A 14,202-nucleotide genomic window follows, 5' to 3' on the forward strand; every position below is an offset into this window, starting at 1 on the left:
CCACCCCCACCCCCAGTGTTGATGAAGCCCCAACTGTTGAGCTATTCTTGACGAAGGATTTAGCTAAAACCCCCTGGAAGCAATGATTTAAAAAATAAGTGTTTGTTTTTTTTTTTTTTAGGTAGGCTCTATGTCCACCATGGCACTTGAACTCACAACCCTGAGATTGAGAGTTGCATGCTATAGTAACTGAGCCAGCCAGTGCCCCCAGATTAGTGTTCTCTCGGAATTGGTGGCATCATCAGAAGTTTACAGCCTCCCATGTGGCTTTCTGCATCCCACGTGGAGTTGTAGCCATCCCCCTAATCCAGGACATCTAACATAGTGGGTAAATGGCAGAAAGGCCTGGGCACCAATCCCAGCTCTGCAGCTCACTAGCTGTGTGACCCTAGGCAAGTTCTTCACCTCTCTGAGCTTCAGTTGCCTCCTCTGGAAGAGATGGCTAGTAATGGCATCTACGTCAAAGGGCTGTTGTGCGGATTCCACAAGACAAAGACGGGAGGACTTAGCTCAGGCAGGAAACACGGGCTCCATCATGCAGCCGCACCTCTTCAGAGTCGGCTGCCGGCCGAACCCTGGACTAAGCAGAAAGTCAGCTAGAAAGACTCTGACAGACACCGGACATACCCCTGGCTGCAGTGGACATGCTACGGGAATGTAAACGTTCACCAGAGGAGAGCAGAGGAGGATTCCTGGAGGCAAGGGCTTTTGAGCTGAATCACAAATAAGGACCCAGTTTGGACAGGGGAGTAGGGAAGAGGGCATTCAAGCAGGAAGCCAGGTGGTGGCAGAGGAAGAGGCAGGAAATGATGGAGTAGAAGCCAGTGTGGCCGGACCTGGCTGAGAGGCGTACAGGTGAGCCGGGTCATGGAGGGCCTGAGTGACAACCGCAGTCATCACCACACAGGCAATGGAAGGGGGAGGTTTAAGAGGAGTAAGGAGGGGGCGCCTGGGTGGCTCAGTCAGTTAAATGACTGCCTTCAGTTCAGGTCACGATCCCGGGGTCCTGGGATCAAGCCCTGTGTCAGGGTCTCTGTTCAGCAAGGAGTCTGCTTCTCCCTCTGCCCCTCCCCCCTGCTCATGCTCTCATGTGCTCTCTCTCTTTCTCAAATGAATAAATTAAAAAATCTTTAAAAAAAAAAAAAAAAGAAGAAGAAAAGAGTAAGGAGTTCCAGGGCTGCCTGTGTGGCAGTTGGTTAAGCATCCAACTCTTGATTTCGGCTCAGGTCATGATCTCAGAGTTGTGGGATCAAGCCCCATGTCAGGCTCCATGCCCAGCCTAAGATTCTCTTTCTCCCTCTACCCCTCCCATGAAAGAAAGAAAAGAAAGAAAAAGAGAAGAAGAAAAGAAAGATAAGGAGTTTGAAGTGGCGAACCCAACAGGACAGAAGTGGCTGCTAGAAGACAGTTTGGTGTAGGTTGGAGATCTGGCCCCACTTCCTGCAACCCTGAAGGCACTTGGTTCGGCAATGTTTAAGAGGACTAATGACTGACTGAAGGAAGAAAAATCAGTGGTAGAGGCTTCCACGATGGGCCAGGGAGGAAGCAATGAGGGTTGCAGAGAAGGGTAGGGAAGGGGTCCACGCAGGAACCAGACAATGGACTATGCGGGGGGGGTGCGGAGGGGGGAGGCAGAGGCACGCTCACCTCCACACAAACAGGAAAAAACCAACAAGCTTGAGAGGGAGGCTACAGAAGGCCCTGGGAGGCCTTCACAAGAGTTCGAAAGTACTCAGGATCGTGTGCAGAGCTCACGAGAGAAACTAAAGGAAGACAAATCCAGGGTCAGTCCCTGTCCTCAAGAAACCCAGGCCAATGAGGGACACAGGCGACACCCAGTATGATAGGGCCGATGGACGTGCACCCAGGTTGCCCGTGGGAAGGGACCAAGGAACCCTGCCAGGCTGGCTGCCTTAAAAAGTGTTGGGAGGGGTGCTGGAGGCAGGGACCCAGGAGCAGGGCCCAGAGTATAAGGCGCCTGCCAAGCTGGACTTTGATTCACCACTTCATGAAACAATCGTACAAACACCACCTCTGTTAGGTGGTGAGTAAGTATCTAATTTGCTCTTGGTTTCATTGTTTGGTTTTAAAGCCCCTGCCTTTCCTGCGTGCATCGAAAATAATTGGATTTGAACGCTAGGTGTTTAGAGGGTGGAGGGAGGTGTTTCTCCCCTTAACTTCCTCTCCTGTGCCCAACAGCCCTCCTCTCTCACCAGAGCAGAAGGCTTGCAATGGAGGAACAGCCCTGTGCAGGAAAAGCAATCAGCCTGCCTTCTTTCAAGCCTTCATCCCACTCCCCTATAATCTCCCCCATGCTAGCCCTGTGCAATCAAGTCCTGATAGGCTAAACTAGATTGGAGGCTTCTCGAATTTCTGAAGGGACAGTCTCTTCGCTGAGCTCAGCAATGACCTGGACTCCTTCACTGGCCCGCCGAGTGCTGGCTTTCTAAGGCCAGACCTGTGTCTGAGGGGTTGGTGTTTCTGCTGCAGGCCGATGGGCCCCGGAAGGACACAACTTGGAAGCAGTCATTGCTCCTACTCCCTGAGGCATCGTGTGGGACGGGCAAAGGAGAGACACATCTGGAACGCGGGCATCCCGTGCCCATCAAGCCCCCACACAGTCACCATGGGCACTGCCCTGTCCCAGCCTGTACTGCAAATAGCCCACCCGGTCTCTTAGGGCTAGAAAGCTCTGCAAAAGGTCACTTTTGAGAGTCTGTTGCAGGTCAACACCCATCTGCAACTGGGTGCAAATCAGTCATTACATGAGACCCAAGGAGGAAACATCCAGCTGCCAAAAGCTGCCACCCACTACCCCACAGTTCCTGCACCTCTCCAGCCCCATCTAGACTGACCACCCCTGTGTCGAGTCCCACATCACCCTCGAAGGTGACAACCCTCTCCCAGTCACTCCAGCTCCCCCTGGATGATTTAAAACAAGGGACCCAGTGATCCACGGTTACGCAGCAGCAACTGCTGTGCTATTCTCAGTCTTGGGGACAGGCATAGACCGTTTATATTCATTTTCACATGATCTGGAAGCTCTTCCATCTGCTTTCTTGCACAAAAGCTCTGAAGAGATATCTAGAGATTTCAAAACCCCAGTAATTATCTCCGGTTTCCTGATGAGAAAAATAAGGCCTGGAGTAGTCAGGTAACTTGTTTACGGTGACACACTGAAGCAGATGCGGGAGCTGGAATCTCAGCCCGGGTCTGGGTGACTCCAGAGCCGCCTATGAGAAGAGCGTCAGATGAAATAGTATTCCAGGCAAGCCTAAGGCTCGGTGTCCAAGGGACTGAGAGCTTGGTGCACATCCTGAAAGGATCCGTAGAGCATTTCACAAAGGACACGGGATGAGCCCATCAGAGGACGATTACTAATAACACAAACTAGTTTGCAGAATGAACGTTAAGAAAGCTTGCAGCGCCCTAGCACATCGGTACCTTCTCTCTGCAGGTGGTCCTGATGACTAACCCAGAATGGACTCAGGCAGGAAACCTCGGGAGCACAGACATTCTGTGGACAGGCTACAGGCGCAGACCTGGACGTGGATGCTGGCTTCTCCACTTTGGAGCACCACGTTCCCTCTGACAAGATACCGAAGTTCTGCTGCCTCCTACAGCCTGCAGACCACTGCCCATTCCTCAGGGTCTGTGGTGGGCTCGGTCCAGAGAGAACCCCGGACAGCTCCTGGCCCACAGGAAGCCCTCACACGGCAGCGCATGGGTCTTATCCCCAATTCCGCCGCTGTCCCTGGGCGGTTCGTTCCTCCTGAGCTCAGCGTCCCCACACGAGGTCCCTTCTAGCTCTGCGGTCTGACTCACGTGCCGTCCGCGGGCGGGGCTGGGCCCTGGCCAGGCACCTGAGCGGCCTCAGAGGGCCACTCATTCCAGCTCTCATTCCAGCTCTTCCCCTGCCAGAAGCAGGACATTCATGTCAATCACCCCTTCCTACTGCACCGGTCTCCCTCCCTCACCACCCACAGCCAGAAAGCAAGGACACACGTGCAACATGCCTGGAATTCTACTAAAGGTCTGCGTGCCTTCAAAGATGCCTCGGCCTGCCCAGCGGTCAACAACAGCCCGACGGCTGCATGCTTCCCGCCAACCACGGGACGCTCGGCCACCTTTCCTTCAGTTCCCCGGGGCTCCTGCCACTTACGCTTCCCGAGACCCTCCTGCTTGCAGAGCAAAAGACATCTTTTTCTCCCCATTCGCTACAGGTTTTAATAGAACAGAAATCACATCCTTGAAATTTCTTTAAAAATGTTTAAATAACTTTGTATTATCTTCAGGGTTTACAAATAAAAAGAGTAAATGTCCACAGGGGACCCTAAGTTTGCTCGTGCCTGCTATTGTACAGTTAACCATTTCAGTACCAGGACAGAAGCGCTGGCGTGGCCCCGGTCTGCAGCGGGGCACAGTGCCTCTCTAGAAAGACAGGGAGCAGCGCCCCCCCCCCCATTGGCCCCGGGCAGCGCATCTCCTCGGTCATGTTCCAGGGTGAAGTACCTAGGACAGCTGGGCTTTTAGAAAGAAAAAGAGGGGTTTTGGGGAATGCAGGGGGTTGTCGTTCTGAGTTATTTTTATGTTACATTTATGTAAAGCATTTACCTGGGTCCAAAGTCCGATCTACAAAACAGGGTGCTCTCAGTGTCCCCTTGCTCCCATCCTCGTCCCTTGTGCCTCCTTTCCCTTCCTCCTTTCTCCATTACGATAAAGATTTTGTCCGTTCTTGGATGGTCTTCCACTTTCCTAAATATAAATAAGTATGCCTATGTAGGTATACACATTGTCCACTATAAACATATAACATCTGTTCGCTATAACAACAGATAAAAGGCAGCATGTGACTCACAACGTTCTAGAACGATGCCGACCAACAGAACCTTCGAGAGCACGGAAACGTTCTAGCTCTGTGCCAGCCACATGGTAGCCATAGCCACCAGTGGAGACTGAATACTTGAAATACAGCTAATGAGACAGAGAAACTGAATGTTTCATATTTCATTTTAATTCATATAAACTGAAATCGCCAGATGGCTACTGGTGACTTCACTGGTGGGTGCAGCTCTAGACACTTCGTCACAGGAAACAGAACAGGTCCTCGCTCCTTCCTGAGAGCTGCAGGGGACCCCACTCCGTAGACGGGTCAGTTTACTTCGCACTCCACTGAAGGACATTTCCGCTCCTCGGGTCTCTCACTATCGTAAATAGTGCCGCACACAGCCCACTGCACATGTCTATTCATGTTTTTGCCAGTGTGTCTCTGGGACAGACACACGGACGTGGAGTTGCTCGGTCGATGGGTAAATACAACAGAGATGTTACTGGATACTGCCAAATTCCCCTTCACAGGTTCTATCGTTTGCATCAGGATTTTTAAAAAGCCCATATATCTGGTACTTGTTTTTGTGAGAGAACTGACCCTATATCCATAAAGGACCCGGGATGACCCTGCAGCCTGCTGTCTGACAGAACGTCAGATGAAAAGAACGAAGGAATAATAGACAGAGCAAAGCGCGGCTGCAGGGCCAAGGGGAGAGGGGTAGGAGTCCCTGTGCGATGGCGACCGAGCTGCAGTATGGGAAGACGACACAGTTCTGAGGCGGACAGCGGCGATGGCTGCGCGATGTGACTACAGTTAATGCCACTTCATGGTAAAACGGTAAATCTGGTATATTTTACCACAATTTAAAAAAAGAAAGAAAGAAATGGCTNGTTACGCAGCAGCAACTGCTGTGCTATTCTCAGTCTTGGGGACAGGCATAGACCGTTTATATTCATTTTCACATGATCTGGAAGCTCTTCCATCTGCTTTCTTGCACAAAAGCTCTGAAGAGATATCTAGAGATTTCAAAACCCCAGTAATTATCTCCGGTTTCCTGATGAGAAAAATAAGGCCTGGAGTAGTCAGGTAACTTGTTTACGGTGACACACTGAAGCAGATGCGGGAGCTGGAATCTCAGCCCGGGTCTGGGTGACTCCAGAGCCGCCTATGAGAAGAGCGTCAGATGAAATAGTATTCCAGGCAAGCCTAAGGCTCGGTGTCCAAGGGACTGAGAGCTTGGTGCACATCCTGAAAGGATCCGTAGAGCATTTCACAAAGGACACGGGATGAGCCCATCAGAGGACGATTACTAATAACACAAACTAGTTTGCAGAATGAACGTTAAGAAAGCTTGCAGCGCCCTAGCACATCGGTACCTTCTCTCTGCAGGTGGTCCTGATGACTAACCCAGAATGGACTCAGGCAGGAAACCTCGGGAGCACAGACATTCTGTGGACAGGCTACAGGCGCAGACCTGGACGTGGATGCTGGCTTCTCCACTTTGGAGCACCACGTTCCCTCTGACAAGATACCGAAGTTCTGCTGCCTCCTACAGCCTGCAGACCACTGCCCATTCCTCAGGGTCTGTGGTGGGCTCGGTCCAGAGAGAACCCCGGACAGCTCCTGGCCCACAGGAAGCCCTCACACGGCAGCGCATGGGTCTTATCCCCAATTCCGCCGCTGTCCCTGGGCGGTTCGTTCCTCCTGAGCTCAGCGTCCCCACACGAGGTCCCTTCTAGCTCTGCGGTCTGACTCACGTGCCGTCCGCGGGCGGGGCTGGGCCCTGGCCAGGCACCTGAGCGGCCTCAGAGGGCCACTCATTCCAGCTCTCATTCCAGCTCTTCCCCTGCCAGAAGCAGGACATTCATGTCAATCACCCCTTCCTACTGCACCGGTCTCCCTCCCTCACCACCCACAGCCAGAAAGCAAGGACACACGTGCAACATGCCTGGAATTCTACTAAAGGTCTGCGTGCCTTCAAAGATGCCTCGGCCTGCCCAGCGGTCAACAACAGCCCGACGGCTGCATGCTTCCCGCCAACCACGGGACGCTCGGCCACCTTTCCTTCAGTTCCCCGGGGCTCCTGCCACTTACGCTTCCCGAGACCCTCCTGCTTGCAGAGCAAAAGACATCTTTTTCTCCCCATTCGCTACAGGTTTTAATAGAACAGAAATCACATCCTTGAAATTTCTTTAAAAATGTTTAAATAACTTTGTATTATCTTCAGGGTTTACAAATAAAAAGAGTAAATGTCCACAGGGGACCCTAAGTTTGCTCGTGCCTGCTATTGTACAGTTAACCATTTCAGTACCAGGACAGAAGCGCTGGCGTGGCCCCGGTCTGCAGCGGGGCACAGTGCCTCTCTAGAAAGACAGGGAGCAGCGCCCCCCCCCCCATTGGCCCCGGGCAGCGCATCTCCTCGGTCATGTTCCAGGGTGAAGTACCTAGGACAGCTGGGCTTTTAGAAAGAAAAAGAGGGGTTTTGGGGAATGCAGGGGGTTGTCGTTCTGAGTTATTTTTATGTTACATTTATGTAAAGCATTTACCTGGGTCCAAAGTCCGATCTACAAAACAGGGTGCTCTCAGTGTCCCCTTGCTCCCATCCTCGTCCCTTGTGCCTCCTTTCCCTTCCTCCTTTCTCCATTACGATAAAGATTTTGTCCGTTCTTGGATGGTCTTCCACTTTCCTAAATATAAATAAGTATGCCTATGTAGGTATACACATTGTCCACTATAAACATATAACATCTGTTCGCTATAACAACAGATAAAAGGCAGCATGTGACTCACAACGTTCTAGAACGATGCCGACCAACAGAACCTTCGAGAGCACGGAAACGTTCTAGCTCTGTGCCAGCCACATGGTAGCCATAGCCACCAGTGGAGACTGAATACTTGAAATACAGCTAATGAGACAGAGAAACTGAATGTTTCATATTTCATTTTAATTCATATAAACTGAAATCGCCAGATGGCTACTGGTGACTTCACTGGTGGGTGCAGCTCTAGACACTTCGTCACAGGAAACAGAACAGGTCCTCGCTCCTTCCTGAGAGCTGCAGGGGACCCCACTCCGTAGACGGGTCAGTTTACTTCGCACTCCACTGAAGGACATTTCCGCTCCTCGGGTCTCTCACTATCGTAAATAGTGCCGCACACAGCCCACTGCACATGTCTATTCATGTTTTTGCCAGTGTGTCTCTGGGACAGACACACGGACGTGGAGTTGCTCGGTCGATGGGTAAATACAACAGAGATGTTACTGGATACTGCCAAATTCCCCTTCACAGGTTCTATCGTTTGCATCAGGATTTTTAAAAAGCCCATATATCTGGTACTTGTTTTTGTGAGAGAACTGACCCTATATCCATAAAGGACCCGGGATGACCCTGCAGCCTGCTGTCTGACAGAACGTCAGATGAAAAGAACGAAGGAATAATAGACAGAGCAAAGCGCGGCTGCAGGGCCAAGGGGAGAGGGGTAGGAGTCCCTGTGCGATGGCGACCGAGCTGCAGTATGGGAAGACGACACAGTTCTGAGGCGGACAGCGGCGATGGCTGCGCGATGTGACTACAGTTAATGCCACTTCATGGTAAAACGGTAAATCTGGTATATTTTACCACAATTTAAAAAAAGAAAGAAAGAAATGGCTAACGATTCCAAAATCCTTCACCTGACACATAAAATCAAAAGGAGAGAAAAGTAGCAGCCACACTGTCTGGGGAGCACATCCTAAAATTGTGCATGAGATAGGCCTTCTAGGCCAGTGGTTCTCAACCAGGGGCAATTTCCTTTCCCAGGGGACATTCGGCAATTTCTTTTTTTGTTTTTTAAAGATTTTATTTATTTATTTATTTATTTGACAGAAAGAGAGAGAGAGAGAGCGTGCGCATAAGCAGGAGGGAGAGGGAGAAGCAGACTCCCCACTAAACAGGGAGCCTGACACGGGGCTCGATCCCAGGACCCTGAGATCATGACCTGAGCTGAAGGCAGCACTTAACCAACTGAGCCATGCAGGCACTCCTTGGCAACTTCTTTAAATTGTGGTAAAATACATAATGAATCTGCTATCCTCATTATTTTCGAGTGTATTTTCAACGGCATTAATTACATTCACAGTGTTGTGCAATCGTCACCACTATCCGCTTCCAAAACTTTGTCATCACCCCAAACAGAAACTCTGTAACCTCTAAGCAATAGCTCCCTATCTCCCCTTGGGAGACTTTCGAATGTCCCGACTATCGGCAGGAGGATGGTGCTTCTGGCATGTAGTGGGTGGAGGTCAGAGATGCTGCTCAGGGTCCAGGGCGCAGGACAGCCCTCCAGGACAAAGAATTATCTGGTCCAAAATATCAACAGTAGTGATGCTGAGGAAGCCTGCTCTGGGCTGACCAGGGCATCCGGAACAGGACCCATCATGCTGCGGATTCTATCGTAACTCAGAGGAGCATTAAGCAAGATCGGGAGGCCCTAATTCTGATACATCCGCACGCTCGCAAGGGGCCTCCAGCAGATGTCTCAGCGGCCACTCCTCCTGGCAGGACTCTTCGTCAACACAACGACTGCTTCTACTAACGCTCGGGTTATCAAAAGAAGGCCCAAGGGTGCGTCACAGCCCAAGTGCCTCTCTGGAACACAGGCAGCTGGTGAGAACGATGCCTCTGAGGAGTGTGGAACCTCCTGGCAGAATGAGCTCCGCCCATGAACTCCCATTCAAAAACCAGAAATACCCCAAGGGCCACGGCAGAAAGCCATCGCCCATGGAGGGCGTGCGGCACTTCCAGGGAGGTCTCTACTCCCGCCTGATCCGCGGGGCCGGAGCCCAGCCACACGCTGATTCACATGGCAACAGAGACACAGAACAAAATGATTCATGGACAAACCCAGCAGCACAGGGAAAGACTCGGGAGCGCGTGTGTCAGGGAAACTAGTCCTGTTCAGTTCAAAATTTTTCTAAAAATTCCTTCGAAGCCAGCCTCTTGGCTCTCCAGTCCAAAGCTCTGCTTCCTCCAGCTTTGGAGAAGCGCAGCTGAGCTCCAGGTCAGCAGTCAGCCCGCACTCGGAAGCCAGACTGTGCATGCAGGGCGCGGGTTTTTAACGCTGTACCCTACCCGTGTGGCAGAATGCCCACACTTTGAAAGGCGCACAGAAACCGAGCCAATGGAGGGCCTGAGAGGCACAGCCCCAGCCACACCTACTCAGGGACAAGAACTCACTGAGTGGAAAGGCAGGTGGAGTAGCCCGCACTGTTTCGTCATCTGCTGTCCCGCCAACTGTGCCAGACACCCTGCACGCAGCAGGAGGCCTAGGTGAGGACGACACCTACCCGAAAACCGGCTGTCCGGGCTGCAAAGCTAAGATGCGACACCGCCATTTACCAAGTGACCCCGCTTTCTTGTGCCTGTATCCTGACCACTCCAGCCTTCTTCGCGACAAGCGCAGAAGTATTAGTCCTGTCCTAGTTGCTCTCCTGGTTACAGGATAGGCAACGCGGAAATAAAAAGTCCAAGTCTTCAGAAACTGTTAAGAAACCTTCAGCCTGTTGAAACCTGCCAAGGTTCCAGTCCTCCCGTGCGGCAGGGAACGCACGTGGAACAGTGATTATAAGCGTGGGCTCCGGGGCTAGGCAGGCGGGCTTGAGCCCAGCTCTGCGCCCCAACTAACTGTGTGATCTTGGGCAAGTGAAGTGCCAGGAGGGTTAAATGGGAGAATCCCGGTAAACGGTTAGCACAGAAATGGACCCACCGGAAGTGATCAATCCTACCAGCAGGTGTTTTCACCGTCACAACACGGATGCATAATGGCTTCTCTGGCAACTTCTCTGTGCCTCAGCTCCATCACCTGTGAAGCGGGGATAAATGCACCTGCCTTGGGACTATTTCAAACATTGCTCAGCAGAGAGCACGATCATGTTCTTTTAAATAAAGGGGATGGCCTCAAGGCTAGCAAAATCCAATTCCTCTCCCGGTCCCGACTCTCAGCCTTGCTCTCCCTCCTGTAATCTAATTTGGTAGCCTGGCTGCCCACCCAAGCTAAAAAGCCTCTATCCTCCCCAACCCTGCCTCTCCCATCTTCTTCGCCTTGCCTAGTCTCCTACCCCTCACTCAACACCCTCCCAGGCCACTGAATGAACAAGTCCTGTCATTAAAACTGATCCCCTGCCCAAGCCCCCGGCACTGCCTTAGTGCCTCTTCTCATCAGTAGGCCCCTGTGGCCTCCTCCCTACAAGCACCCCCTACGCCAGCCTCCTCAGCCCTCTCGAGCCCGTCCTCCCTCATGCCCCCACCAGAATTATTGCTCAGGAACACCAGTCCGATCGTGCACCTCCCTCGAATCCTTCAGTGGCTCCCCATTGCTCTTTAGGGGGAAAGCCTGGCTCCAGTTTCCCCTTCAGCCTCCTCTTCTACCACTCACCCTCGCATACTCTCTGCTCCAGCTGTGAGGAACCTGGCTGCCTCTCAGCATGCTGGGTCCTTTCACCCTTCTGGGCCAGTCTCTCCCCTCTGGCCTGGCAAGCCCCAGGCATCCTTCTGGACCCAGCTCCAAGGTCACAACCTTGCCTGATGCTGTCTTTCTTCAACCCTTCCCCTGCTGTCTGTAGCAACCTCCCCACCCATCCATCCCATCAGCGGACTGTCTACTCTCAAGCACACGCAAGCATCATGCCCTTCACCTGTGGCCCTGGGCCCTGGCACAGCATCTGGTACACAGTAGGTGCTGAATGAGCGAGTAATTAGGCATCTGGCGGACATAAGGTAATGTACCACCTTTCTCCATTAAAATCACCCAGGTTCCAAATACAGAATCTCCAAGATGTGAGTGTGTAGCTGGACTAGGGCACAGAACAGGGCAGGAGGTCCTGCCTTGGAATGCCAGTATTTCAGAATGCCTCCAGGACAAAGGAGAGTCTGAACACCAGCCTCACGCCCCTTCCAAGGCCAGCACGTGAGCCGATAGACAGTTTTCCCCCTGGCCTTGGCTCCAGCGCCCCTTCACTACCAATAAAAAGTGCAGCTGGGCAAGAGATTAAGGAATTCCTCCCTCTCTTTCACGGAGACCTGTTCATTACTCTTTTAAGTTCCAAGTGCCCAAATTTTCCTCCTGGAGGTGAGCTCTGGAAATGCACCCCACCATCGTGCTTTTCTCCGTCTTTTTAATCTTCTCAACGATCTGCTCTATCCAAAGGGTTGGCATATCCAAAGCACTGCGGCATAACCACCACACCTACTCCCCCAAAGGCAAGGCACTAGCCCACACCACCCTCTACTCAGTGCAACCCCACCGTCAGGAAAACAACAGCCAGCATCATAAACACTGCTGAGAGTTGGGAATTGTTCCTGGACTCGGTAATTTCAGCCCGACTTGATGCAGATTTCATAAGCCACAGTCAGACACACTCAGTTACCAGCCCTACGGAGTCTAAGCATGGCCTGGGGCTTTACCTGCCATGTCCCCGGCACAGGTGAAATCCAGGAAGATGGACCCTGCCAGTGAGCAAGGTGGCAGCTATGTGTCTGCCACCACACCCACCCTGCCCCCACCCACCTTGTGTGCTGCATTCTTTCTCTCAGACCCCTGATGGTACCCAGCACCCTGCTGCAGTCAAGACTTCCCACCTCACCTATGCTAAGAGTCAAGACAATAGCACCAAAACCCGCTGTGAAGAGAGATGACCCAAAGTAGGGGTATCTGCATTTTAGGAGGCTACTAACTGGATCAGGCGCGCACACACACACACACACCCCGCCTTCACAGAAAGAAGGAGCAATTTCTCCTCTGGTCTATGGCAGGAGGGAAAGGGGCAGGGTTCTCACTTTGCCACTGGAATGTATATGCTTTCTACAACATAAGACGCAGAGCTGTGACTAGCAATAACAGACTCGTAATGCCCCATAGTTGTCGCTGCATGCAATCTTTCTGGAATTTTTCGCTGGGGAATGCACTTCTTAGGAGATGGGATCCAGTGTTGGCTGACGGCCAGGAAAATTAGCAATCTGCTTTGGTTTTCACTGAAATGTGGAACTGGAAATATTTCTGGTTCCCTCCCCCAGGGGATGTGAGTATCAGGAGTTGGACCTCGGACACAAGTCTCATCCTCGGGGGCTGAGGCTTCTCCCAATGTCTCTGTAACCCGAGGGAAGGCACGCAGAGAGTGGGGCGCGTCAGGGGCCCCCCGGGCCACCCGGCCTGCGCTCCCAGCCGGCCTGTTTCGCGTTCCTGAGGACCTCCCGTCCGCCCCGGGGCCCGAGGTGGGCCGCTCACCTCCCGCGCGGAGCGGAGCTGCTGGCGCAGCGCGTCCTTGCAGCCGTAGGGGCCGCCGGCGCCCACGCCGCGGGGCTGGAAGTGCGCCTCGACGCGCGTGGCGCCGCGATAGGCGCCCCGGTAGAAGGCGGGCCAGCCGAGCTCCAGCAGAGGCGGCTCCAGGTCCGACTGCTCGGGGAAGTAGGTGCCAGACGAGCAGTCGTGCGACGAGCCGAAGGAGTCCTCGGCTCCCGCCGCCGCCGCGCCCTCCTGGCCGGGCCGCTCGGCCGCCCGCAGGATGGCGCGCACCTCGTCGGGGTTCAGGAAGCGGCCCAGGCGCTCGCGCCGCAGGAAGGCCTCGAAGGCGGCGGGGCCGCCCGCCACCAGCTCCTCCAGCGCCAAGCGCCGCGCCTCGCTGTACAGCTCGGCCGGGTTGGGCGGCCCGCACGGCGACAGGCAGGCGGCGGGCAGCTCGTCCAGACCCTCAGGGCGCAGAGCCATAGCGGCGCTCGGACTAGACGGACCACACCGGGCTCGGGCGAGCGCGGGCGTGCGCGCCGCTTTATAGGCATATTTGAATCTAACCGGCCCGCGTCCCGGACCTCCCATTGGCTGCCACCCCTAACGGCGGAGTCCGGGCGCGGCGCACGCCGCCTCGGCTCCGCCCCCTGGCCTGCCATTGGCTGCCCCGCGGCACGGCCCCGCCCCGCGTCTCCGCGAGGGCAGCTGGAGGCGACTGAGTCTCGTCTCCCTCGCGGGTCGCGGCGTGGAATTTAAGCGTGGAGACGCCACGCCTTCTCCGATCAGTAGTTCCTGCTGCGGGCCTGCGGAGAGCCAAACTGTTCAGAGTCAGCTAGAGAAGGGGGTGCGGAGCCCTAGTGGCGGTGCTGCCCGGGTCGGCGGCGCAGGCCCCCGAGCCCGAGCTGAAGTCCGAGAGCCGGCCCCCGCCATCCTAGTGCGCCCCCTGCTGGCCGCGCTGCTCCTGAGCTCTCAGAGCTCGGGTGTGTGACCAGCCCGGTTGCCTTCGTCCCCTGAATTTAAGAAAGGGGAGGTAATCAGAAGGGGGAATGAAGCATGAGAGACTATGGACTCTGAGAAACAAACTGAGGGCGTCAGAGGGGAGGGGGGTG

At 53.8% G+C, this 14,202-nt stretch overlaps 1 protein-coding gene across 1 annotated transcript in view; it reads right to left on the reverse strand.

Moving 5' to 3' along the window:
• FAM83D (family with sequence similarity 83 member D) overlaps positions 1-13,636 on the reverse strand; it is a 22,836-nt gene extending 9,200 nt beyond the window's left edge. The window contains exon 1 of the mRNA XM_019795152.2: positions 13,094-13,636. Within this exon, the coding sequence (XP_019650711.2) occupies positions 13,094-13,573 (480 nt within the window). The 5' untranslated portion in view covers positions 13,574-13,636. The remainder of the gene's footprint in view (positions 1-13,093) is intronic.
• Between the last annotated feature and the right edge of the window lie 566 nt (positions 13,637-14,202).

The sequence above is a fragment of the Ailuropoda melanoleuca genome, chromosome 13 (genome assembly GCF_002007445.2).
Source record: "Ailuropoda melanoleuca isolate Jingjing chromosome 13, ASM200744v2, whole genome shotgun sequence".
NCBI classification, from domain to species: domain Eukaryota; kingdom Metazoa; phylum Chordata; class Mammalia; order Carnivora; family Ursidae; genus Ailuropoda; species Ailuropoda melanoleuca.